The 26,356-nt window shown below is 40.6% G+C and overlaps 1 protein-coding gene and 2 pseudogenes across 1 annotated transcript; 2 read left to right on the top strand and 1 right to left on the bottom strand.

Annotated features, from left to right (window-relative positions):
* The window catches only part of LOC109552305 (lysine-specific demethylase 4D-like), a 359,102-nt pseudogene that overhangs the window by 64,797 nt on the left and 267,949 nt on the right, over positions 1–26,356 (top strand).
* Positions 10,808–11,827, top strand: LOC101331908 (MAU2 chromatid cohesion factor homolog pseudogene; annotated as a pseudogene).
* Positions 14,581–20,576, bottom strand: LOC101332198 (tripartite motif-containing protein 43-like). Its single transcript, XM_033861633.2, has 5 exons — positions 20,166–20,576; positions 17,686–17,850; positions 16,939–16,961; positions 16,314–16,411; positions 14,581–15,188 (listed from the first exon to the last, which is right to left on the bottom strand). Exons 1-5 carry the CDS (start codon positions 20,574–20,576, stop codon positions 14,689–14,691), a joined length of 1,197 nt encoding a protein of 398 aa, XP_033717524.2. The 3' UTR covers positions 14,581–14,688.

Genomic DNA, 26,356 nt, shown 5'->3' with positions numbered 1-26,356 from the left:
TCCAAACACCATCACTCTGTTCTAAAGAAGAATGAATTTGGCTCCTTGAATCTCCTTATATTGAGTCCTTGAAGACCACACCCACTTCTTTCAAGTGAGTGCATTTCAGAGGTCTTTGGATGGGTGTTACTATGGGTAATTAGATCTCTTAAAATCAGAGGGAAAGATCTATTTAACACCCTGGCTAATCTTCATAAGCACATCTCCACAAACATCATCTCATCAAGAGACACAGATTTTACAACAAACCCACCCATGAATGCCACCTGTATATCTAAATTTCTGGACATCAAGGACTTTTACAACTTACAAAAAAGCTAGAACACATTATTTCATCAGTTAGTGACTTTAGAAAACCTGTTGGAAAAGTCGGAAATGTTTTACCTGAGGTTTGTTTATATTCTGTATTGGAGGATGCGCTTTATTGATTGATTTATTTTTGTATTTCAGTGTAAGACTTTAACGTAACAGCATTTTTGGCCACCAGAATGGAGATTTCTCCTGTCCCTCACACTCCATATCAAGCCCCCCGAGGCTTCCCAGCGAGAGCAGAACCGGAGATTCTCTGCCTGGCGCTCCTTATGCCAGCTAAGGGGGAACAGTAGAGAAAGGATGAGATGGCCAGTTCAGCGACCCTCTGGGCCAAGGGAAGGGAAGAGGCGTTGTACTCATGTATGGAGTTTATATCGACTTATGTCTCAGTCCATTTAGTTCTCTGTTTATGCGGGGAGTTATTTGCCACCTTGAGCAAACCTCCATCCTATTTACCACTGGTTCCAAATATTCTTCGTGCAGTCACGGAAAACCAAACTGTGGATTCTGAAGAATCAGCTCAGAGCTTGGCACAGCGTTCTTAGAGCACTGCCTTGGCTATGCAGAAACCCTTGGGTCCAGCAACAGTCTGAGCTGGATGAGAGATGGAGGGAGGGAGCCCCATTTTCCAGGATGTCCCACTTTGTGCATATGATGATTCCCCTAAGAGGTCACCATTCCTCTGCTTCCTTTGAGGTCTGGGAGTTTCCCTGGGTTTAGCTATTAAGGGATAGGGCAGGAGGTGCCTTTTGGTTCTGGGGCCATAGGACAGGGCCTCAGCAGGAGGAGACCCAGCTGAGCAGGGTCATGGGGCGGAGTGTGGGCAAAATGGATTGTTACCTTTTGGAAGCAGCAAGTCCCCCAGTTCTCCTGACCCTCCAACATCACTGCATGGAGTCAGTAAAATGGGCAAGGTGTGGACTATGGGAATTCGGAAGGAAGGGAAGTGAGAGCCTAGTAGTTGTGGGGATGGGGGCAGAGCACTTTTTCTGTCAAGGTCGCTGAACAGAACATTCTTCCCTCTTTTTTTTTTTTTAATATGTTTATTTATTTATTTGGCTATGCCGGGTCTTAGTTGCAGCATGTGAGATCTAGTTCCCTGACCAGGGATCGAACCTGGGGCCCCAGCCTTGGGAGCGTAGAGTCTCGGCCACTGGACCACCAAGGAAGTCCTTCCTTCTTAAATTCAGAGAAAAAAAGCAGTGATGGGTGGAAGAGTTGCCTGTGTCTGGGCAGTGGAGAATTTCTCTGGTCTTCTCCAGATACACCCAATCCAATCCTACAGGTAGAGGAGTCTGCACATTTTTTTACCTCCTAGAATTTCTCCTATCAGGAACTCCCAAATTCCCACCTGAACTGGGGGCTGCTGAGCTTTTCCTCCCTGGATTGCTTTTCCCCAGGTGAACCATGTCAGCACCATGACAAGGCCCAACAATTATAAATATCAACCAGGCTTCCATGTCTCTATGAAGTTAAATATTTGCCAGAGTGTGAGGATAAGAATATTTATTAGCAGTTTGCTAGCCGTAGTTAGACATTTTAAATATTTGACATGTGGTATGTGGACCTCTATTTGTACTCTTGCTCTGACCCCATAAATATTTTTATTTTTTTAAAAGTATTTTGCATTTTAAAAAATCTTGGTAAAGTATGACAGTCAGAGTAACCAGCTGGTGGCGCCCTGTACCAGTCATCAAGTGAAGCTTTCCTTTGACACCCACCTCTTCCCATTCTAGTGCCTGCTTCCCGTTCAGCTTCTTTGAAAATTGCTTTTGTCCTCTGTAACTACTGATGAAATAAAATTTATATTTTAAGGCAGGACAACAGAAATTAAACATAAATTTCCCTTTCAGTGTCTGTTTAGGCCTCCTCTCTCCACGGTGTGCATCTGGATTACACATTAACCAGAGCTTCTGACGCTTCTTACTCACCTCTTCATAATTTTAAGTGTGATCATTTAAGATTAGAGTGTAGTGAATTCATAATTGTCAAGAAGTGAAGATCTAAAATTTTGCATATGGTGGTAATAGGATGTGTTCCTAGTACATCTGAACTTATCACTTGATGTGGTTCAGTGCAGGCCACCCCAAAATGTGCCACTTTGACATATTGGTTATACTTAAGAGACAACCAAGAAGGACACTCTGAACCTTCGTTGTCCCCCTGAAAGCAGGAAATAAATCTCCCATACAAAAGGTATCCTCCTGTTAACAGAATGTAAAAAGATATTCTAATCACCAAAGATAGGAAACTGAAAGCTAAGAAGGCTGCATAAACAAACTGTGTTATTTTACTAATTTAATACCCTAAGAGAAAACTTCTTTGTTTTGTCAATTTTTCACAAATGTATTGTTTCTTTGTCTAAAAGGTATAAAAGCTGCCTACTTGGGTCACTTCTCTGAGTCTCATTCTTCTATGAGCTCCCATACATACGAATTAAATTTGTTTTTCTCCAGTTGATCTGCCATATGTCCATTTAATTATTAGAGCAGCCAAAGAATCTAGAAGAGAAGAAAGAAAAATTTTTCCTCCCCACACACCCATTAACAAGATACGTGATGAATTAACTATGACTTGAGTCTGCTATGCTATGAAGTAATTCCCGGGGCACATAAAGCCTGATCATCACTGAGGTAGAGCAAAGGGAAGAAAAAAACAAATGGTAAGTGCTGATGCCTGATCATTCAAATCTTCCACCTTGAGGTGAGTAGGGGATGTGTGAAGAATTTTAAACCACTGATTCTCAAACTTGCCGGAGCGTTGGAATCACGTGAGGATTTTTGGAAAACGGCAATGCCTGTGTCCCATCAGAGAAGTTCTGATGTAATGTTCTGGGGCATAGCCTAAAATTGGGGAGTTTTAGAAACTCCCCAGGTGATTCTAACGTGCAGTCAAGTTTGAGAACCATTGTCCAGATTTAAACCTAAAATGTTCCTCCGTTTCTATATGTACATTCACCATTCCACAGTTTTTGAAATTAGATTACTCAGAACTTGATATATTGATAGATAATATGTTATTGATTAAACAGAGTTCCATATATACCTATATATGGCATGGTCTGGCACAATATTTCTTTGATTATACATCTAATTTCCCTTGGCACACATATGCATTATTCTTTTTGAGTTGAAAATGTGGCCCCGTCCTGCCTGTGTTGCCAGATTGGCATTGACAGTAGTGTGTCTATTAAAGCTGTCTAACTTTCATGTACTGGGACCCTGACTCATTAAAATCAATAATTTTCATGACTCTCAGAGAGAGGGCTAGGTAGCATTGGTGCTTAAATCTTTGTCCTACCACCTGAGAAGCAGATTTTGCTGTCTGAGAGTAGGATACTGGTCACTGTAAACTTTGCTAAATATCCAATTTAACCTTAATTTTTAAAGTGTACTTATGTTGAAATGTGCTGAATAAGAATGAGAATTCTATCAGAATATAAGGCCACTGCTTCTAGGTTTCATCCCATTCCTGCTATGTCCCCTTACTGAATTAAGTAATTTAGTTGACCTCCTTTGTCTATTGAAGGCCAAGTATGTGCCCAGGATACCATATGTTTCTCTCCATTTCTCTCATCAAATTGGTGGATGCTTAGATGCTTGGATACTACTAGACTGAAAATACTAAGAAGGTAAGGACAGTATTTTTTTAATTACTATATTCCCACTATCTTACACATGCTTAAAATGTAGAATACTATAAAAATGTGGTGAATGAATGGATAAATAAATGAAAGAGCGAATATAAACAGTATTTTTCTGGCATTAACAAAGTTTTCCAAAATACAGGTAACATAATAAATAATATGTTATTTATTATATATTATATGTAAATAATAAATCATAAATAAATATGATTTATTTAGGAAAATAATAAATTTTCATAATTTTATGAAATTTAATAAATTTATAAAATCATAAAAGTATAAAATGAAATTTATAATTTTATTCATAATATTATGAAAATTTATAAATTTTCATAATATTATGAAAATAATAAATCATAATGTCAACAAAATGTAAGAAATAAACTGATTTCCAGATTCATAGGCCGAGGAAATTCTATTTATTTTGAGATTTGAAATGACTATACTGTAATGTTATTCTATACGTTGGATTTTGAGATTTCCTCAGGATGGCAAATATATATTAGTGGAAGATAAATATTCCTAGTGATGGGAAACAGAAAACAAGACTTAGAATGAGACAGTCAGGATTTATTTGTATTGATTTATTTTTATTTTTAAAATTTTTATAGGAGTATAGTTGATTTACAATGTTGTGTTAGTTTCAGGTGTACAGCAAAGTGAATCAGTTATGCATATACATATATCCACTCTTTTTTAGATTCTTTTCCCATATAGGCCATTACAGAGTATTGAGTAGAGCTCCCCGTGCTGCACAGTAGGCCCTTATTAGTTATCTATGTTATATATAGTAGTGTGTATATGTCAATCCCAATCTCCCAATTTATCCCTCCCACACACTTACCCCCTGGTAACCATAAGTTTGTTTTCTACATCTGTAACTCTATTTCTGTTTTGTAGATAAGTTCATTTGTTCCCTTTTTTTAGATTCCACATATATGCGGTATCACATGATATTTGTCTTTCATGAGACAGGATTTAAATAGGCATATATATAAAATCACTTAGCATTAGGTGATATAAACATCATGCACTGACAAAAGCAAAACCGATTTGCATTTGAAAGAGTAACACACATGATTGAGAATTCACATTTCTAGAAATAGAATGATACATATACTCTGTAAGAAAGAAGAAAAAGAAACTGAATAAAGAAGGAAACAAAGAAAAGAAGAAACCAAGAAAGAAAAACAAAGAAAATACCTTGGTGTATGGTCATGGGATAAATGATGATTGAAATGTGAAAAAATTGCATAAACTGTAATGTGCTAAATTCCATGAAACTGGGAGTTCACTTCTTTCAGATACTCAGGGCAAGGGAAAATCTCTCAAATGAGTTAGGGGACAGGCTGATTTGCTCTAACAAAGACTGTGACTCAGAGGCTGTTTTTCTTTTTTCTTTCTTTTTTTTAGCGGGGGCTGCCCTGAGTGGCATGCGGGATCTTAGTACCCTGACCAAGGATGGAACACTGAAATGGAAGAGGACCGCCAGGGAAGTCCCCAGAGGCTGTTTTTCTTTCACGTGTCCGTTCATATATAACAGGTAATCAAGAGGAAGATTGATATCTTCAATAACTGGCTTTTTTCTAAGTGCACAAAAAAGAGCTTATTGATGCCATCTCTTAGCCATCCTGAGAAAATATCCTGAGCAAGGGGATCTAAGTGTAAGAAAATAATGTACTGTGTTCCAAAGCAGTTGTGTTTCCACCCTATTGGGTCAAGATTAGGCACATGACACACCAAGCTTCAAAACTTATCTGGAAGTGCTGGATGTACATTAAAAGCTCTTGTTTGTTTGGTTTGGTTTGGTTTAGAAGACAAAAATTCAATGACAGGAACAGCAGAAGAAATATACATGAGGTTATGTTCCATGAAAATAAACTGATCTTCAACAAGAATGATGTCATAGTGTTCTGGGTTAGAACCAGGAATGAGTTCTCCAGAAGAGTAAAGTCTGCTTTTCACCATCGTCAAGATGTCGAGTGTTTACCTTTTCAGCATCTGGCTCCTAAGGGTCATGGACAAGGAATATCTACTTATCTTTGAATCTCTGAAATAGAAGACTGAGTCAGAATTGATTCTCCAAATCTGGAAATACTTATCAGAAATGTGCCCTTATTCTGTCCATCTATATTACCTAGCTTTCATAGAACACGTTCTCTCTACTCTTCTCCCCTGTTTCATGTAGCCCTTCATTAACTAACAAATTTCTTTATCAACTTCTTTTGACAAACTTCATCTCTCCAGGTGATCTCAGATTGTATAATTTTACTTTATTTGCTTTCAACTCATCACTTCGTTCCATTTCCACCTAAAATTCCTGAGTGCTTTCTGTTGACACTCAAATTTCAGTGAGCAACAGTCATTACACCTTGAATTTCATAAGCTTAATTTTGCCCCTTTTCAAAGAAAGTTTTCTAGCTAATATTCTTCTTATTTAGTTTGCATTTAGTTGTACATACTGGCAGAATTAGCTACTATGGGCCTTTGGACTTGTCTTTGATTAGAAGGTGAGGAAAATGTGTACTGGATACATTTTCTTAGTTATAATATCAAGAATTACTTATTCTAAAGACATTTCTACATCTTTCAGTTTTGATGACCTTTATTAGAATTAATGTCATCTGGGTCATATTTACAATTGAATAATGAAATCAAGGTGAGACCACTGGGAACATTGCCAGTTAAACCCATCATGTGAGTCTTCTCATCCCCAGAAGAGGTTATTTATTTATTTAGCTGGTCACTTTTGTTTTCTTTTTTTGTGTCAGAGATTTTTCAAAAGAAGATTCTTCAAAAAAAAAAAATTATTCAGAGAAGATTATCGATGGAAATAAAAAGACTGATACAGAAAATTCAGCATATGTGTAGTTTAAAAAGGTAGATAAACATGTAAAACAGAGAATGTATAAAGTGAGAAGAGAACATGGCCCATGATAAATTCCTGGGAAAGCTATAATTTTAAAGAAACATTAAGGAAAATGAGAGGAATAATGGCAAAATAAAGGAAATAAATGTTACTTTGAAAGCATAAACTGAGTGCTTACCATGTGAGCTCGATTTTACCAGCACCATATAGTTGACCTTTATCACTGCAGCTAAAGATACTAAGAATTAGCGGAGATGACTGCCCAGGTTCTCCTCCTGTTGGCTTTCCTTTGATTCCTTGCTAGTGACTAAGGATTCAAGATTATGTTAAATATAGTTCCTGTTATTAGATAATGAAAAATGCAGAAAATATGATTTTCGTCCCCAGCTCAACTCCTGATGTGTGATTTTGGTCAAATTTCTTCATATCTCTTTGATATTTTATTATATTTTTTAAACATTTTATCTCTTAATTTTCTATCTTTTTTATAAGATTTAATTTCTGTTCACCTAAAACATTTGCTTTTAGAGCATGAAAACTTTCAAACTTCGGGGGACTCTGAATTGTACAAGCATGCCACTGTTTTAAAGGGAAGGGCTTAAGTTTATTGTTTTCTTACTAGAGAAAATCATAAGGAAATAGAGACTTGTTGCTATGTGGAAAGGAGATTAGTAGCAATTGTTTCCTTCAATCCCATTTTAGGAAAAGCATCACTCACTCTGTGTTACTTTATCTGCAGCCACGAGGAATTCTTCCTATGTGAGTTTCTCCCCTCACCGATGGTTCATTTCCAAGATACCTGGGAAACATCCACAACTAACCTGCATTAACATAATCCTTTTAAGTAGAAAGATCACATTTACTGAAAGGAAGCAGCCTGTAAAAATCAAAAAAGAATGATGAAGAAAAATTTGTCTGATTTGTAGAGCCTTGTACTTGGAAGATCAGCACAGTTTCTAGAGAGTTAGAGTCCAGGGAAGCTTCTCATATGGAGTGAAGGAACCATTGCCTCAGTAAATGTTCAGACTAATCTGACATCATTTCTCAACAATTCTGTAGTAACATTGTTCTTCATCAACCAGGTAAAAACATACCATAGAGTCTATTATTCCCCTCAACATCCTATCCTTGAGCGCAAATCTGTAATTCTGTATATATCAAAAAGTGTGTCTTTTTTTAGGCAATGTGTGGCCGGACTGTAGAACTATTTTTTTTTTTTTTTGTATTTCTCTTCCATATTATTATTTATTTGTTTATATGTTTATATTCTTATAAGCAAGTTTTCCACTATCCTCTGTGTTACTGCCTTACATGCTCTAGATTTTAGGCACAACTTTAGGAATCAGTTAGCATATCTATATAAACTACTTTATGGATCTTATTGTCAATGAAAATTCAATTAACAATCAAGGTAAGGGAAAAAAAGAGCATTTTACTCAAGCCAAACTGAGGAGTATAACCCAGGAGACAGACCCTCAGGGGCTCTGAGAACTATTCCACCTGTTAGAAATGGAAGGAACAGTCACATAACTTTTCAGGACAAAGGGATCATACATCAAAATGACATATTGATATTTTATATAAAGTTCACCAAAGATACACAGTCCAGGTAACTCATACAAAGTTAGCAGCAAGTCGTTATGATCCCTTACAGAGTTGAGAAAGAATGTTCTTCTTCAAGAAGTTACATTGCCAACATTAGAAGAAAGGGAAGCAAAGGATCTTTATGCTCGAGTGGGCACCCCTGTGTTTGAGGAGGTCTAGTTAGTGTGGAATGCAGATGCACACTGCACATGAGGGAGGGACAGAGGAGGCCCAAACAAACACAGGAAGAGAATTTTATGTTTAAATTTTCTTGTCATACCTAAAAATACAAATATTATTTCATCATTATCAACGTCTCATCTACGGTTTTCCATCAACCAGTGCAGTGGATTCAAATGGGGGTGATTTTTTCTTTCTGAGGGCAATTGTTGATATGTGGAAAAATTTTTGGTTGTCAGAATTGGAAGTTACCATTGATATTTCATGGGTAGAGACCAAGGATTCTGCTAAACATCCTACAAGGCAGACCTGCAAGAAAGAAAAAACCAGTCCCAACTGTCAATTGTTCTGATGTTGAAGAAGCCCTGAACTAGAAAATTTTAATATAGGTGAATAGTAAGACTTTTAATTAGCCAGTAATAGGAGAGAACAGGCAGGAATAAATGGAAAGCTAAGAATGAAAATAAAATGTTGTCGGTCTAAGATTTATATGGGATTCCCTGCAATCACTCTAGATGATTAAATTCATATCTACTAGCAAACAATATTTTGACTTGGAATTTTGTCACTGTGATTTGAGACTTTCTGCCTTTCAATCTGTAAACATATTTTCAATACTGTGAATAATACATCTGAATACATTCCTTGATTATTTTGTTGCTTATTTATTAACACTTGTTTTAGGTACTGAGGAGTAGCCATGAACAAGACAGACATCATGCCTACTCTTATGAAGGCTATAGTCAGGGAGCAAGGAACTGAATAAATGCTCCAGGAATTGTAGTTAAAATTTGGGTCAGTGAATGAAAGGGGAAAAAAGGGAGTATATTAAAGGAAGATAAGATGAAGTATAAACTTAGGCTAGTGTAAGGGAGTGGGATTTGAAGACAGACTTGAAGGGTAAATAGGGTGGGGTAGGTGGAGATCCTGAGGTGGGAACCAGGTCAGGTACAGGACCTAGAGGAAGACTAGAAGGACGGGAACAGATCACCACATTTCCCTATTCTGCCTCACTATAGATCACTTTTAGAAGATTCCACACTACAGAACCACACACCATCAGGGAATCTTAGATCTCGGGAAAGGAACAGGATTTTCTTGAGCATGGCTAATTTTCAGGTAGTTTGGCATCTTGCATCAGAATTTGGGTGTAGTGATGTTCGCTGCCTGCTAATTCCAATGTACTGCATCTTCCTTCTTTGTCCAGAGTCAGGAAACCTGTATCCAATGGAAAACACTTTTTGCACTTATAGATTTTAGAGACAAAGACTCTTTCTCAAAATGAAGGCTTCATAGAGCCTTGAGCATAATAATGTATCACCCAAAGAATTTCAATTAACTTTATCACCCAACCATTGGATACAAGTTCCATAAAGGGAGGTATGCTGCAGGATTTTCTTCATAGCTTTGTCATTGCTACCTAGGTCTGTACCTGGCACTCAGTAAAGAGAGGGTTTAATCATCATTATGATCATAATATCCTTCTTTAAAAAATATTTAATTTACTTATTTTGTTGTGACAGGTCTTAGTTGTGGCTCGCTGGGTCCTTAGTTGTGGCATGCGCACTCTTATTTGGGGCATGCATGTGGGGCCTAGTTCCCTGACCAGGGATCAAAGCTGGGCCCCCTTCATTGGGAGCATGGAATCTTAACCACTGTGCCACCAGGGAAGTCCTGATTGTAATATCCTTTTAATCTCTTGGCTGTACCATCCTCCAGCTCTCTAAGTGCTCACACAGACATCACTCACCCAGCATTCCTCAGCAGCCTCTTCAGTGGAACAGTGCCTGTGAGCCCTGTGCTCCTGACTTTGAGAGCAGACCAAACAGAGCAAGCTCTTGTTGGCTTCACAGAAGATCTTCTTTGTCTCCTTATGGGTCCCACACACATGTTTCTTAGAGTTCAGGAATTGCCCGAGATTTGCTTTTCTGGCAATGGACACCAGATTCTTCAGAAGAAAATTGGTTTTGAGGTTTGTCTGCTCTGATCGTTGTCTGCACAGTGGGCAACTGGCAGGGTCTTCAGCTTGCTCCCAGAGAAGACAGAGACAGGACCTACAGAAGCTGTGTCCACAGCCTATGATGACTGGGTCTAGAAGGTAATTCAGGCACACGAGGCAGGTGAGCTCTTTCTGGAAGGCTTCTGGGATGTCTGAGTCCATTTTTCTGAGGGAAGGAAATCAGGAGTTTATTCCTCTTCCCCCAACACAAAAGAGGCCCAAGGACCAAGAGGACTTGGTGTCAGCCTGCGACCTCCTGGGTGTGGAGGCTGAGAACCCTCCGGGTGGTGGGATCTGAGTACACACGGCCACTGGTCCTGCTCAGCAAAGGGATGCTGCAGCTGATGGAGTGTAAGTTGCAGGAAGTCCACCCATTGCTGACTCTCTGTGGACAGATAGTTGAGAACTGGCATGGGAACCCCATCCAGAAAGAGTCTCTGTGTGTCTTCTTCTTGGTGCTCCAGGTTACCCACTACCTGAGTACCGGGCAGGTAAAGACCGTGAAGCTGTGCCTGAAGCAGCTGCAGCAGTGCCTCCACACCATCTCCATACTGCACATGAGAAGATAGTGCCCAGCAACCACGCCAACCTCTTCCACTGGCTGCCCAAGGGACACATGTGCTTGCTTCTCTACCTGGTGACTGTGATGCACTCCATGCAAGCCGGCTACTTAGAGAAAGTGCAGAAGTCCACAGACAAGGCCCTCATGTAGCTGGAGAAGCTCCAGGTGCTCTACTGCAGCCCCATCCTGTCCTCCTTCCAAGTAATCCTGCTTGAGCACATCATCTCGTGCAGGCTCGTGACAGGACATAAGGCCACTGCATGCAGGAGGTGTCCCAGGTCTGTCAGCTGTGTCAGCAACCCCCCTGGCTCTGCTCCAACCACTCAGCATACACTGCCGGGCTTGTATTGTGTCTCTGTCAACTGCATGGACAATGCTAAAGCCCAGTTCACCACAGCTTTGCGGCTCACCAGTCACCAGGAGCTGTGGGCCTTCATGGTGACCAACCTGGTGAGTGTGTATATAAGGGAAGGACGTAGACACCAAGAGGTACTATTCAGTTTGTCGGAGAGGATCAGTGCAGACCACAGCTTCCCTGTCAGCTCGCACTGCCTGCTAACGGCAGCTTTCCAAGTGCTTAGGCTCTTCGTCTTCCAGGGACGCTATGAGGAGGCCAGTCGCACTTTACATCATGTTTGTCTCTGCGTATTTCTTGAAGCCTTTCTTTGCTTCTAGGGCATTTTGTACATAGAACAGTTGAAATAAGAACCTCAAAACTTACCGTCTGTCCTGATGTTAAGGTGCGTTTAGTGACCACTCTGTTATCTATGTATATGTAAAGTTAAGGATAAGTTCTTAAGTGTACAGTTAAAAATTCAGTACTTGATATTTAATATTCCACTCTAGCTTTATGGAAGCCAACCCGTGTGTACGTGCATGCATGTGTGCGTGCGGGCTTTGACCCTCCCCTTCACTGCAGCATCTTTCGATTACATAAAGCTGTTGTAAATACCTTCCTGTGAGTCCAAATTCAGAGCCTCACAGTTTCTCAATCATAAGAACTTAAGACAGCCAGCAAGGGAGGCCCCAGGGAGACATTACAGCTAGTGTCATACAGCTAAGTGTTTACAAAAAACAGATAAGTAAAGGTCCAAACTTTAAGCACAAAGGGGTGTGAGGGGGTAGCAGAAAGATTCCTGTTGGCAGGTAAATTATTGAAAGCTGGTCAGACCCCTCGTGTGCACCTCCCACTTCGTCCTATCGGCAGTGGGGTCCTCAGGGTCTAAGGTTCTGGAGGCACTGGTCCAGGGGTGCCAGGTTCCCTCACAGACGCATAGCAGCCTTCCCCTGTTGGGTCCTCACAGTGCCCGTCGGTGAGGCCAGGGTCCTCCCACTGGGGTAAGCACTCCCAGTTCCAGTTATTGGGAATGCAGGCAGGGAAATCGGAAAGGGCCACTGGGCGCAGTGGGTAAATTTGTTGGTTGTATTGTCTTTGTTTCCTTAAAGGGTTTTTAATAAGCATGTTTGGCATACTTTTAATGGGTTTGTAACGTTTTATTTATATATATATATATACACTTATATATATGTGTATATATATATATATATGTATATATATATATATTTTGTGTGTGTGTGTATGTGGTACCCGGGCCTCTCACTGTTGTGGCCATTCCCGTTGTGGAGCACAGGCTCCAGACACGCAGGCTCAGCGGCCATGGCTCACAGGCCCAGCCGCTCCACAGCATGTGGGATCTTCCCGGACCGGGGCACGAACCCGAGTCCCCTGCATCGGCAGGCGGACTCTCAAATATTGCGCCACCAGGGAAGCCCACTGTCTTATATTTTTAGCAGCCTGTATCTTCAGCTGGTGCTTTTAATCAAGAGAAAAAAATTTTTGTAAATGCAAAACATTGTTTAAAAGACATAGCCATAGAACATAGCTTCTCGTTTGTGGATCTCTTTTCCTGTATATTCAAAGTAAAATAACTTTCGGGAACCATCAAAAAATAAAATAGGGACCTCCCTGGTGGTCCAGTGGTTAAGAATCCTTCTTCCAACTCAGGGGATGCAGGTTTGATCCTTGGCTGAAATGTTGAACGTGTTTGGAAAACCGTGTTGCAAATTATACAATTTGCTTCCTTGCTCAACATGAAATCTGTAAAATTAGTGCCAAAGACATGATTGTTTTTATTTCAAATGTCAGATGATACAGGAAGCTCTTGCTACTAGGATGCAGTAAGTTGTTGTTTTTTTGTTTTTTTCTTTTTCTGCAGTACGCGGGCCTCTCACTGTTGTAGCCTTTCCCATTGCCAAGCACAGGCTCCGGACACGCAGGCTCAGCGGCCATGGCTGATGGGCCCAGCCGCTCCACGGCATGTGGGATCTTCCCGGACCAGGGCACGAACCCGTGTCCCCTTTATCAGCAGGTGGACTCTTAACCACTGCGCCACCAGGGAAGCCCTAGGATCTAGTAAGTTTTATAACGTAAGCTAGATAGTAAATTTAATTAACCAGTATTGAAAAACTTATCATAATATATTCAGAAAGTATATTTAGTGGTGGAATTACAATGGTGAATATACAATTCAGTGTGGGACAGCAACATTTAAATCAAAAACCAATGCTCTATTGTATGATGGTAAAATGGGAACAGACAATGTTCCCTGTCCTACCATCTCATCCTTCGTGGCCTAGGTGACGATCCTAAGTTAAATTAAAATAATATAAAACAATAATGTAAACCACCTTGATTGCAATACACACAATCACCCTCACACTTCTAGTATCTACACTAACAGAGCCTCCAATACACAGATGCACTTTTCCAAGATAATTAAAAATCAATTGGGCTCAAGCTCAATGTGTGTAATCTAATCAGTTTTTGACATCCACCTTCAAATCCTGAAACTTTAAACTTTTAGATTCTAGTCCCTAACGTTTATTGCAAAGCTCCTTTCCAATAAGCTAATTGTTTTGTCTATTAATTTATTCAGGCAAAGATTTGTTCAGTGCCCCTCATGAGGCACTTCCTTTCTTTAGGTCTTTTCTCTTATATTATTGTAAAAGTAAGGGACCTGCAAATTCTGGGTTCTCTAAGAAAGGAAGACTTATCCCTGTCTCCAGGGCCAGTGGAGATTTCTCTGTCAAATCGGTTTTCACCCTGAGGGTGAATTGATGTGTAGGACAGAGTAGATCATGAGGAAGGAGGAGAAAGTTGGGGGCTGACGTGGGTCTGGTTGGTGACCAGGTCTGTCCATGCTGTGTAAGCCCTGGGTTCCTGTACTGGTATCAGGAAGTGGGAAGCACACGCCCAAACTTTGGTGAGTTGAGCAAGCTCACAACACAGGTGAACAGCCACGTCACATATTCCAGACAAACGTCTATAAGGCAAGGTTTTATTGTCAGGAAGATGGAAGACACCAACAAAAGTTTGCATTTGACACTATCTTTATAACAAATAGCAGTAAAAGGAGGTTCCATTACAGTAGAAAGAGCCTAAAGACAATGAAGTAACCTTGATTTGCTGCAGCTGAGAAGGGTTCCCTCAGAGAAGGAGTCCTGAGCATCCAGTCCGGGTCCTGACTTAGCTCTCCTCACGTGTGGCCATTGCAAATGAAAGGCCTGACAGGGAAAGTGAACAGGCCATCCTCGTACCTCCAAAGGAGGGAGCGCCTGGCAACGTCCACAAAACCCATACTCCCACTGTCAAAATCAAGGAACACGCCAACCCTGCCCTGAGGTTTCTCTGTGTACAGAGGAGTGTTCGGGATGGTGGTCCAGAGACGGTAATGATGACCCTCCTTCACACACACAAGGAGAAAGTTGTCCCTGTTGGATTCCTTCAGTATGCCGTCATCCTTCCTTGTCCAGGGATCCTTACAGATGCCTACAGCCCAGTCCCAAGAGCCGTCCACATCCACCTGCCAGTACTGTTTGTCAGAGGTGAAGCCCCGGGATCCCCATGCAGCAAAATACTGCGATGTTCTGCCATCCAAAGACACATAGAGGCTGTCACGCTCATACTTCAGACTTCTTGCATCATCAAACAGCCTGATGTGCTGTCTGCTTACTTCATTATGGAATGAAATTGTTACTGTGGAGAGATGAGAGAATACTGCAGTCAAAATCAATGTTAAAAATAAAATTATGTCTATGAGAGAAGAGGGTCCACTTAGGGTCTCACTGGGAGAAAAAAAAAAAAAACCTTAAGGTTATTAGAAGTGCAGTTCTAACTGGAAACATTGGATTCAAATGTTGCCAGGATATCTGCTGAGGAAACAGATAACTAGTTAGCATGGAAAACACTTTCTAAAAATTCAGAGATTATACAGGATAGGGAGGTCATGGCTACTTCTGGCTGGGTACTTTTCCTGACATCTAAAAGACTGGACACCAGGCACTGATCACCTCCGAGACCATGACAATATAACTCACCTCCACTTCCACTACCACTGCTCAGGTAAAAAAAATACATTGTAGAGTAGAGAACTGGTGATCATTCTAGCATCTCAGTTAAGTTAGCAAATGGACACTGCAGAAACAAAGCCTAAGGATGGCTTCTTAAAAGTGGTTTCCTTGTAGGAATTTCCGCCTTTGATATGTGGTTCCAACGTGAGGCCTAGTCTTCCACTTCCTGCTACGTTACCCTCCAGAGTTAGGTTGATCATGAAGCTCTATGTGGCTCATCAACCACCGATTTGCTTCCTTGTTGTTGTTCACAAATCCTGGTCTCTGCATCTAATTTTTGTGGCTTATATATATTTTCTGATTATATCAATGGAAAAAAACACATCATACATTCAATTGCCAAGAAACTTTCAAGCAAAAATGCTTTTGACCTCTAAGTAACTGCACTTAGACCCTGAAATTGGAATGTCCTGGATTAATAACCCGTTTTCTAGAATTCAGTGAACAACTGACATTGTATGTGATGCTATTTCTAGGGCTCAAGGAGCCATTTTTGGATCATGTCCTTTTTCTCATTATAAAAATTATTTATCAGATTTATAAGTAATTTATAAGGCCTGAATCACATCTATCCCTGCACCAGCCTGCGTGTATTTTGTAAGGATTTTAATGACCCTGTGACTGCACATGTCTATACATGCCTATTTGCAGGCTGTTCTGTACAAGGTGAGAGATGAAGAGGGCAAGATTGTCTGTGGAAGCATTACTGAAGGACCTTGCAGGGTGGACACACCGATGGGGTGACACTCACCTCGGAAGCGGTTGAGCCAGTCCATCAGCCCAGTGATGGGTCGTGCACGGAGTTCTGGCAGCAGAGGCTGAGGCATGTGCAGCTGTGCTGACTCGCTCCTGTAAGGAGGAAGATGTGGTTAAACTTTCTGCTGGCCAGGACTTCTTAACCACAGCCTTTAAGAAAAAGTCAGCATCCTTCAGCTCAACTCTCTTATCAAAATCCTTCTCTCCACAATCATGGGATGGGATCATGCCGTTCTTAGGAAATTTTTTCTCACTTTAATTCACGACCTGATTTCACCCCCATTTCTCGGAGATACTTGCCACTCTCACCTAATGCCTGGGAAGTACTAGTTCTTGCACTTCAGTGTGTTTATGATTTTGAAATTTATATCAGAAAAAAACTGGCCTTTTAGAAACTTCTGCATTGAGCTCTGCAGCACATACCTCTCTAAGCCACAGGAGCAAACTTCTGATGCTAAGTTCTGATTCAAACGGAACAGGAAATTATACTCAGCAAAACAGGCACCACACATGCACACACAAGCAATGTAGTATTATCTAGTAAGTTATGTGTTCCCTTTGTTAAATGCAGCTTGATCTCTTTCACAGAGCCCTGGTCAGCATCACAAGATTAGACTTACCATTTCACTTTGTCTCCCAATTCCTGTCAAAAATAAAATTAAAAAGTATAAGATTAGACTTTTTCATAAATAGCCAACCAGGATTTGGTTTGGGGAAAACTTCAGAAGAGATCTAATCACCACCACAAGAAAACAGTCTGGAAAATCCGTTTTCCTTTTTCTCCCTAAAGAAAATTCTGGCACGATGTGTTGAAAGAATCTAAATTCTTCATAAATTAACAAACCTGAGGGTGAAAGAGAAAGAGCAAGAGAGAGAGAGAGAGAGAGAGTGAGAGAAAGGACAAAGGTAGTGATTGTGCATTGCTGCAACCCTCAGCTCTCTGTAAATTCGTCTTTCCTAGGGCTTGTCCAAAAGGGTAATATGCCCCTCCAAAAAGGCAACTCAAACCTAGGATATCCCAACAGGAGGTGGAAACACATGAGCTTTTGACAAGTTTCTCCCATTGCCCAGCTGGAGATCAAAAAACTGAATGACAATACATAAGTTGTTCCTTTCTGGTTTTGACAGAAGCAAGCTACAAAAGGAGATTTTGAGAAGGGAATATTCCTGGGGAGTCTCCACAATAACAATTCTGTAAAGCTTGCTCAATAATGGTTTGGATGAGTTGCATTTCATCTATAATATTTCCAACTAGGAGAGACTCCCACCTTAGGATGCAAGAGATGAATAAATATCCCCCTGGTACCATTTAATGGTCATTGAAGGTGTGAGCTTCAGATAAAATATTTTCAGTCCTCAGTTCTTACCTGGAGCAGCTCCACATCTGGTTTATAGGACATTTTCATGAGCTCTTTGTATATTACTTTGAGGTCTGTCTTCTTTCCACTCATTTCCTCTTGTCTTTTTCTGATTTGCTTACAAATCTTTTGGCTTTCTTTTATAATACTCCCTAAGTAGTAATTTTCTTCCTCCTGAAGAAATGGAGTTACCATCTGATAAGTTTTCCTAATCATGTCTCCATATCGATACACGTAGAACTCTTGTGAGATGGATTTCAACCGCATTTAGATTGCTCTGATTCATGTTCTCTCCCAAGAAGCTACATCCATCCCAAATTCGTATCTTGTAAGAAATCAATTTATTCCTCTTTCCTTCACTTATTTTTCATTGTTTTTAACTACATCAAGAGCCAAAGCCACCCTTTCCTCAAACCACTTTCATCAAATTCATGAGTTCCTGAAACATCTGGAGAAAATCTTTTCATGGATCATTTCTTTCATATGCCTGCTTTCAAATCTGAAAGACCCCATGCAAGCAATTGAAATGTATGGGTGATTCATACATCATATGCAATATCCTCATCTCAATGTTAATAAGTAAATTCGTTTCTCATCTCAATCCTCCCCAACTCCACAGCCTGAGTTTCTCTCTGAGCAGCCATGTTCCATTTTACTCTCAGGGTTAGTATCCTCAGGAAAGATCTTCCTAAGAATCTCACCTACTGTCCTCAAACAGGTGCCAATGCCCATAGCCCTTTCTTTCTGCCCTCCTTTTTTCTATAAACAGGTTCTGTCCTCCCTCTAAGGCCACAGCCTCCTTCCCATATTGTTTGGAAGGTCATTCATCCTCATTCCATTGCATATTCCCTCTCAGTATTGATGGATTCACTCTCTCACTCTCCATCTCTGTCTTTCTCCTTGTTCCTTTTCTCCCTGAGGTCTTTCTTTAACATGTCACATTTTCTCCTACTTGAACTAATATCACTCTCTAGCTAGTGAGCTGTCGCTTCTCACGATGACAGGCACACCCCTTAAATTCCTGTTCATGTCTCCTTTGTATCACCTGGGCTCATGTACTAATCAGACTGAAGTACTTGTGGTTCCCAATGATATGCCCTTTACGTTCTGGAATGTATGACTTACAGAAATCTGTGCCTGAAATAACCCACAGATTTTTAAACACCCACTTGATCTTCAGACGTGGGATTGATCTTAAACATGAGAAATTTTCCCTGGGATCCCGAATCATGGGCGTGGAATCGTCCACATCACTCCATGTGCCTCCACCTTAGCACTTGTGGCACATTCTTCTAGTGGATTTTTGTTGTGGTTACTGATCCATTAGATTCTAAAAAACCCAAGAGGCGGGTTTTGTGGGTTCAAATGGTACATAGACAATGTTTTTAAATGGTGTTCAACCCATTCTCAGAATTTCATGGCACATGATGATTTCACCTCAAATTATTCAGGGATAACTTTCTAGCATGTCTGCCTCAACTTGTTTCAAAGAGAAATACATTCCCAACTTACCATCCAAGGGTCAGTTCCTCTGCCATTTTTCTTGAAACTTTTTTCAATTTATTGGATCTTTTCCCATAAAGATCTCATTTCATTTGCCAGCTACTCCTGTAAAATAATTGAATTTTAACACCAGAAAAGCAAATAGATTGAGGTTTCAGACCCCAGACGATGGAGTGTACCCAGGGATGTCAGGTACAGGACCTAGAGGAAGACTGGAAGTACCGGAACAGATCACCACATTCCCCTATTCTTGCTCGCTATGGATCAGTTTTAGAAGATTCCACACTACAGAACCACACACCATCAGGGAATCTTAGATCTAGGGAAAGGAACAGGATTTTCCTGAGCATGGCTAATTTTCAGGTAGTTTGGCATCTTGCATCAGAATTTGGATGTAGTGATGCTCGCTGCCTGCTGATTCCAATGTACTGCATCTTCCTTCTTTGTCCAGAGTCAGGAAATCTGTATCCAATGGAAAACACTTTTTGCACTTGTAGATTTTAGAGCCAAAGACTCTCTCAAAATGAAGGCTTTATAGAGCCTTGAGCATAATAATGTATCACCCAAATAATTTTAATTAACTTTATCACCCAGCCATTGGATACAAGTTCTATAAAGGCAGGTTTGCTGCAGCATTTTCTTCATAGCTTTGTCACTGCTACCTAAGTCTGTACCTGGCACTCAGTAAAGAGAGGGTTTAATCATCATTATGATCATAATATCCTTTTTTAAAAAATATTTAATTTACTTATTTCATTGTGACAGGTCTTAGTTGTGGCTCACTGGCTACTTAGTTCTGTCATGTACACTCTTTGCATGCATGTGGGATCTAGTTCGCTGACCAGGGATTGAACCTGGGTCCCCTTCATTGGGAGCATGGAGTCTTAACCACTGTGCCACCAGGGAAGTCCTGATTGTAATATCCTTTTAATCTCTTGGCTGTACCATCCTCCAGCTCTCTAAGTGCTCACACAGACATCACTCACCCAGCATTCCTCAGCAGCCTCTTCAGTGGAACAGTGCCTGTGAGCCCTGTGCTCCTGACTTTGAGAGCAGACCAAACAGAGCAAGCTCTTGTTGGCTTCACAGAAGATCTTCTCTGTCTCCTTATGGGTCCCACACATATGTTCCTCAGAGTTCAGGAATTGCCCAAGATTTGCTTTTCTGGCAATGGACACCAGATTCTTCAGAAGAAAATTGGTTTTGAAGTTTGTCTGCTCTGATCGTTGTCTGCACACTGGGCAACTGGCAGGGTCTTCAGCTTGCTCCCAGAGAAGACAGAGACAGGACCTACAGAAGCTGTGTCCACAGCCTATGGTGAGTGGGTCTAGAAGGTAATTCAGGCACACGAGACAGGTGAGCTCTTTCTGGAAGGCTTCTGGGATGTCTGAGTCCATTTTTCTGAGGGAAGGAAATCAGGAGTTTATTCCTCTTCCCCAAAGACAAAAAAGGCCCAAGGAATATCAGACACAGATTGTCACTGAATAATACACTGCTTTACGAAGGATTTTTCATTTGACAGAAATGGAAAAGTGAGACACAAAGAGAACTCTCAAGAGCTGCAGAAAATTTTCTCAGCTGCCACCCAACACAACTTCTTGCCCTCTTTCCCTACCTAAAGGAGAACCTCAGGTTTGTTGAGATCTTATTTTCCTCTAGACAACATGAGCCTCAGGAGTTTGATCTAATTTATAGCTCTGTGTGGTGGGTCCTGATTGCCCTAAACAATCAATCGTGATGCTCAATGCCAGTCATTGATTTAGCGCCGCATACTTGACTAAGCTTGTATTTTTATTATTTCGTATAATTGTCAGGCATTTTTCTTTGCATGTCCTTTTTTATCTCATTCTGAATCTAGATCCACAAACAGTTTTTTTCTTTGCAAAACACTTTCTGAATAACTCAGAGATAATGAAGAGGAACCTAAACATTGTCAGATTGGATCCTATTCTAACCAGAAACAACTTACATGGATATACTAATCCGTGGAGTTTGCCTTCCTGTCTTATCTGTACCACACTCATCAATCAAACCAAAAATGAAAGAGAATGGTTATATCTTCTCAGTCTTTAAAACTGTTATCAAGGGGCTTCCCTGGTGGTGCAGTGGTTGAGAGTCCGCCTGCCAATGCAGGGGACACGGGTTCGTGCCCTGGTCCGGGAAGATCCCACATGCCGCGGAGCGGCTAGGCCCGTGAGCCATGGCCGCTGAGCCTGCGCGTCCGGAGCCTGTGCTCTGCAACAGGAGAGGCCACAACAGTGAGAGGCCCACGTACCGCAAAAAAAAAAAAAAACTGTTATCAAGCACCCCTTTCACCTTTTGGTAAGATGCAGTTTGCATGTAATGGTAATAATCAGCGCCGAAAAACAAATCATCCTTTTTAAAACTGATTTTGCTAAAAAATTGGGTCCTAGTGTCTGTACTAGTTAAGTACAGAGGTTCCTCAACTTTCTTATATTTCTTTATGTACACAAGTGTCACTTTTCTCTTGCCCAATCATTTCTTAGTTTCTTTAAAATTTCAGTCAGAATAACTCACATTTAGGAAGAGACAAAGTTTACTTCACTTTAAAACAATATTTTCTCCCAGATTATTGCATGCATTACCTAGTTCTCTTGTGTACAATATTATGTCTCCTGTGTATACAGGCACACTCCACTTTTAAAGTAGACTGTAGTAGGTACTGCACCTGAAGTCAAATAGTCCTAAACATTATTTTTAGGCTCTACATCAAACACAAACAGATAAGATATCAGACAACCACTTTCTGAGTCTTTGTAATGCATAGGAATAACTAAGAGATGAACAAAATCAGATAACTAAAACTAATCACCATATTAATTCCAACATGTGTGCCAAGACAAGAGGGCAATACAGAAATGCAGTCATTTCACTAAGTTGGCACACAAGATTATTTCAATGAAACAGCCTCAATTTTCTGTTAACATTAGGAAATTGTGTTTTTTTCCCCTCAGGAGAGTCCCATGAACTGCTCTATGGTGAATTGTGTACTCACTGAAAGTGCTGTAGAAACAATCCTCGCTGGAGAAGTAATAAGACAATGTTCGCTCGGGGATCAAGGCTTCCAAGGGTGGTGGTGGTAGCTCTCAGAAGTCTCCAGAGCCAGGTGAGCTCCAAACACTGGCTCTCAGTTCTGGAGAAGAATGAGTTTGGCTCCTTCAGTGTCCTTACATTGAGCTCCGAACCACACCCGCTTTTTCCAAGTGATTGCATTTCACCAGTCTTCTAATAGGGTTAATGTGGATGATGAGATTTCCTGAAACCTAGGACAAGACTGCTTTAACACCTTGGATAATCTTCATAAACCCATCTCTGCAAACATCTTCTCACCAAGAACCACTGATTATACCACAAAGCCACCCTCAAATGGGCCTTCATATGTGTTTCTAGATATCATGGATTTTTATTTTTAACTTACCAAAGAAGTTGGAAAGATGATTTCATCACTTAGAGAGTTTAGCAAATGTCTTGGAAAACTCGAAAATCTGATCAAGCCCCCCAGTGTCTCCCAGCAACAACAGGACAGGAGATTCTCTGCCTGGTGCTCCCCAACCCAGCTCAGGGGGACAGTAGAGAAAGGCCCCAGCACAGAGACCCCTTTGGGACAATAGGTTGCTTTGGAACAAAACAGAAACAACAATAACCACAATGGGAAAACTAGGACAAAGAAACATTTTGAAGAAATAACACATACCCTTCGCTTCCTTTCCTGATATATTTCTCACTGAACAATCAACTTGAGAATGCAGAGTTTTTGGAAGGAGTGAGAATCATGACCCTGTCTTGAAGTCTTCCAGGATACATTGTACCATATATATATATGTTTCCAGTGGTTGATGCTCCTAAATGTTTATGAACATGATTTAAAAATGACCTTGAACTGCAAAAGCACAACCTCTCTCTCATGGGGGACCACAATTGTTACAAGCATTCCCAAGGTCATTATTTTTCAATTCTTAACCGATTTCCCTAGCACCCTTCTTTTCTAAGTGAAGTATGGCAATATAGGTTAATTACTACAATAATAATTTGTGTTCCCAATTAGTCATAAAGTGGTTTTGGGAATGCTGACATGAAAGTGATTTTATTTTATTTCTCTGTTTTTCTATATTTTACATATTGCAGCAGTCACTAAAATCAGAGCACCAGATGCAAATGTACAGTTTCCTCTTCAGGAGACACTGACACTCTGGATCTCCTCAGTGGAAGAGTTTGAAGACAGCACTAGCCCAGAGTTCCCTGGAGAGGATGACATTGGGCCTGTAAGTGTGTGTTTAATTAGGAGGCTGCCCCTCAAGCAGCAGCTAGGAAGACACATAAGTGTAAGCTCTCTAGTTTAAAATCACGATAAAAGACTTGACTTACGTCTGCAAAACTGCTTCATGGTATCACTTGGATTAGTTTAGTGCCTGATTGAATAATCAGAGGTGTGTGCATGCTCAAACATGCTGCTGCCCTCACTTCCCCCTTTGTGGTCTAGCCCGGCCAAGTTGGCATGTCAAGAAGCCATCATGAGGTTATATGCTGCAAAAGTTATCAAACATAAAAATAAGTCTCCTTGATCTATTTTAAGTTTATTATTCAAGACCACCCACAGAAGGAATGCCCTAGATATATTGATACATTCTGGAACTCAATAAGTTGATCATATTACTACACATTTCTGATTGCAAAGGTAAGAAACTCACATTTTGGCTTCTAAGTTTACTGTCTGCGTGCTTGACTGACATCAGTGAATTTCTATTTTTAATTTTATATCATTCAGTATTGTGAATTGTTTTGCAGTGTTTTTTTGTTGTCATGTGGAATCAGCTCTTTTAGAATATTAATAAAAATCCATTGGTTGAAAACATACAAGAGATCATAGACTAAATCAGTAACTACCAGCTATTGTCACTGACGTAACAGGTTAATAATATGTAGTATATTTTGCTCAGTAATATCCAGCATTTCAGAAATTTTGATTGATTTCTATTTATTGATTTAGCTATTGAAAATGCAGCATAGGGACTTCCCTGGTGGCGCAGTGGATAAGACTCCAAGGTCCCAATGCAGGGGCCCTGGGTTCGATCCCTGGTCAGGGAACTAGATCCCACATGTATGCTGCAACTAAGAGTTCGCATGCCACAACTGAGGAGCCCGCCTGCCGCAACTAAGACCTGGAGCAACCAAATAAGTAAATAAATATTAAAAAAAAGAAAGATATCTTTAAAAAAAGAAAAAAAGAAAAAAGAAAATGCAGCATAATACATTCTTTTGTACATATATCCTTGTTTTTGAGAATTTCTATTGGAAAGAATGTTCAAGATGATGTTGCTGAGTTAAAAGGATATGTGGATATAAGCTTTTTTTTTTTTTGCGGTACGTGGGCCTCTCACTGCTGTGGCCTCTCCTGTTGCAGCGCACAGGCTCTGGACGCACAGGCTCAGCAGACATGGTTCACGGGCCTAGGCGCTCCACGGCATGTGGAATCTTCCCGGACCGGGGCACAAACCCGTGTCCCCTGCATCGGCAGGCGGACTCTCAATCACTGCACCACCAGGGAAGCCCGAGATAAGCTTTTGATAGTTGCCAGTGGACTCTCATGAATCAGAGTGGGATGGTCTTGCTGTGACTGAATGGATGCGGGACTGTGAACAGGTTTCCTCAGCCTCCCACTGAATGAGAATTGTGGTGGGATGAACACAGCTCAGAGCCAGGGAAGGAACAGGGTTTGCAGGTCTCCAGCCAGCTCCTCAGGACTCTTAGCCAGGGCAGCACCGCCTGTGAGGCATCTGCCTTTTTGAAGTTCTGGGACAAATTTGAGAAGAGTGTCCTTATAAAACAGAGGCTTTGGAAGATGGAGTTGACCAAGTGACCAAGAAGCTCAGCAGGCAGGCCAGGGCCGTCACACCTATCAGGGTGGAGGAGAATGGATTCCTAGGTGACATGGGAAACACTGGCCGTAGGCTTAGAGAAAGGACTGAAGCCCTTGGTGAGGGGAGAGTAGAATTTCAGCCAGATCTTTCTCTCTGTAACCCCTGCTCCTGCACATAAACACTCCCACATAGCAGCTCTATTAGCAGCTCCACTGTTGACTGAAATCCATGTTGCTTTGCTGTTGCTGCAGAGGTGAGGGGCCAGGAGCAAACAGCTGGGCACCTCAACCTCCTCTCCCTCGGTGTGTTGGGGCTTTAGCTCCTGGCTCCAGAAGAACCAAAGCAGAAGAAACTTTTCGCACCTTATTTCATTAGATACAACTTCAAATACAATGTTGAAAAGGAGTGGTGAGAGAAAACACATTTGCTTTTTTCCTGATCTTACCAGAAGTCTTCTGGTTTCTCACAATTAAGTATAATGTTAGCTGTACGTTTTTGTAGATGGTCTTTATCAAGTTGAGGATGTTTCTTTCTATTTCTTGTTTGCAGAGGTTTTTTTTTTTTTTTTTTTACCATAAATGAGTACTGAATTTTGTCAAATGCTTTTGTTGCATCTGTTGATACAATCATATCATTTTTTTCTTCATTGTACTATTGACGTGATATGTTACATTAATTGTTGTGAATGTTGAACCAGCTTTGCATATCTGGGATAAAGCCCACTTGGTCATGGTGTAGAATTTCTTTTATACATTGTTGGATTCTATCTTATAATATTTTGCTGAGGAATTTTGTACCTATGCTTATGAAATTTATTGATATGTTCTTTTCATTTCTTGTGATCTTTTTGTCTGTTTTTGGTCTTTGGGTACTGAATGCTGGCTTCATACAACGAGTTAGGACATATTCCCTCTGCTTCTATCTTCTGGAAGAGGCAGCAGAGAATTGCTTCTTCATTAAAATTTGGTAGATTTCACCAGTGGATCCATCTGAGCCTTGTGATTTCTATTTTGGAAGGTTTCTAAACCTTGACTCAAATTCCTTAATAGATGTAGGACTATTCAAATGGTCTCTTTTTTCTTATTTGGATTTTGATAAATTGGTTCTTTTAAGAAATTAACTTTTTCTCCAGGATACCAAATCTGCATAGAGTTGTTCAAAACATTCCTATTTATCCTTTTAATGTCCATAGTATCTGTCATAATGTCTCCTCTTTCATTTCTGATATTAATAATTTGTGCCTTCACTCTTTTTTCTTAGTTAAGTTGCATAAAGACTTTTTCATTTAATGATTTTTA

The sequence above is a fragment of the Tursiops truncatus genome, chromosome 8 (genome assembly GCF_011762595.2).
Source record: "Tursiops truncatus isolate mTurTru1 chromosome 8, mTurTru1.mat.Y, whole genome shotgun sequence".
Lineage (NCBI taxonomy): Eukaryota > Metazoa > Chordata > Mammalia > Artiodactyla > Delphinidae > Tursiops > Tursiops truncatus.
This window is presented reverse-complemented; position numbering and strand designations above follow the sequence as displayed.

Coding starts and splice junctions, on each gene's coding strand:
- LOC101332198 (XM_033861633.2), bottom strand. CDS start 20,576: ATGGACTCAGACATCCCAGAAGCCTTCCAGAAAGAGCTCACCTGTCTC. Junction 16,962..17,685: donor CAGATGTGGAGCTGCTCCAG/GTAAGAACTGAG, acceptor TATTTTTGACAG/GAATTGGGAGACAAAGTGAA. Junction 16,412..16,938: donor TTGGGAGACAAAGTGAAATG/GTAAGTCTAATC, acceptor TCCTCCTTACAG/GAGCGAGTCAGCACAGCTGC.